This window comes from Eurypyga helias, unplaced genomic scaffold (assembly GCF_000690775.1).
Source record: "Eurypyga helias isolate BGI_N326 unplaced genomic scaffold, ASM69077v1 scaffold21091, whole genome shotgun sequence".
Lineage (NCBI taxonomy): Eukaryota > Metazoa > Chordata > Aves > Eurypygiformes > Eurypygidae > Eurypyga > Eurypyga helias.
In genome coordinates, this window is record NW_010230415.1 from 1 (window position 1) to 860 (window position 860).

The 860-nt window shown below is 64.4% G+C and overlaps 1 protein-coding gene across 1 annotated transcript in view; it reads left to right on the plus strand.

Annotated features, from left to right (window-relative positions):
• Window positions 1-3: 3 nt before the first annotated feature.
• SPIRE2 (spire-type actin nucleation factor 2) overlaps window positions 4-860 on the plus strand; it is a gene marked incomplete at both ends in the record, with an annotated part of 3,185 nt that continues 2,328 nt past the window's right edge. Inside the window, 3 exon segments of the mRNA XM_010160739.1 lie at window positions 4-84; window positions 388-468; window positions 542-706. Of these exon segments, the coding sequence (XP_010159041.1) occupies window positions 4-84; window positions 388-468; window positions 542-706 (327 nt within the window).

An 860-nucleotide genomic window follows, 5' to 3' on the forward strand; every position in this document is an offset into this window, starting at 1 on the left:
CACTACCAGGCTGTCTGCCGGGCACTCTTCGCCGAGACCGTGGAGCTCAAAGCCTTCCTTGCCAAGATCCGTGATGCCAAGGAGGTGAGCGTGGGCACCGCTGCCCAGCTGGGGAAACCACCCACGGGCCCAAAATTTTGGGGTGAGAACAGTGGTCCCCTCTGCCTGCCCCAGCCAGGGCTTCTGGCACCGGCATTCGGCCGTACACCCTCTCCCGGGGCGCTGCGCTGGATTCCACCTGGTTGGTGACGCTGGGGACGGCTCGTAGCAAGGATGGGGGTGCTTTGGGGTGTCATGTCAGTGCTGTGGCCCCACGGCATAGTCCCAGCAGGACCTTTGGGGTCACCGGGTGCCACGATGGGGTGACGGTGTCTCGTGCCATGGCAGATGCTGCAGAAGCTGAAGGAGGACGAGGAGGCAGAGGAGCGGCCAGCAGCAGAGCTGGGCAGCCTGCGCAACACTGACTGGGTATGGTGGTGTGGCCAGGCATGGGGGCTGTGCCAGGGACCAGACGGGGATGACGCCATGTCCATCTCCCCAGGCCCGGCTGTGGGTGCAGCTGATGCGGGAGCTGAGGCATGGCGTGAAGCTGAAGAAGGTGCAGGAGAAGCAGTTCAACCCCCTGCCCACCGAGTACCAGCTCACCCCCTTCGAGATGCTCATGCAGGACATCCGCGCCCGCAACTACAAACTCCGCAAGGTCATGGTGAGCGTGGCTGGGCTCTCCCCACACCAGACTCTGCCGTGGTGCCAAGCTGCCGACCAGCCCTGGTGCTGACACTGCCCACGGCCCTTCTGCCCCCTCCCAGGAGGACGGAGACATCCCACCCCGGGTGAAGAAAGATGCCAATGAGCTCATC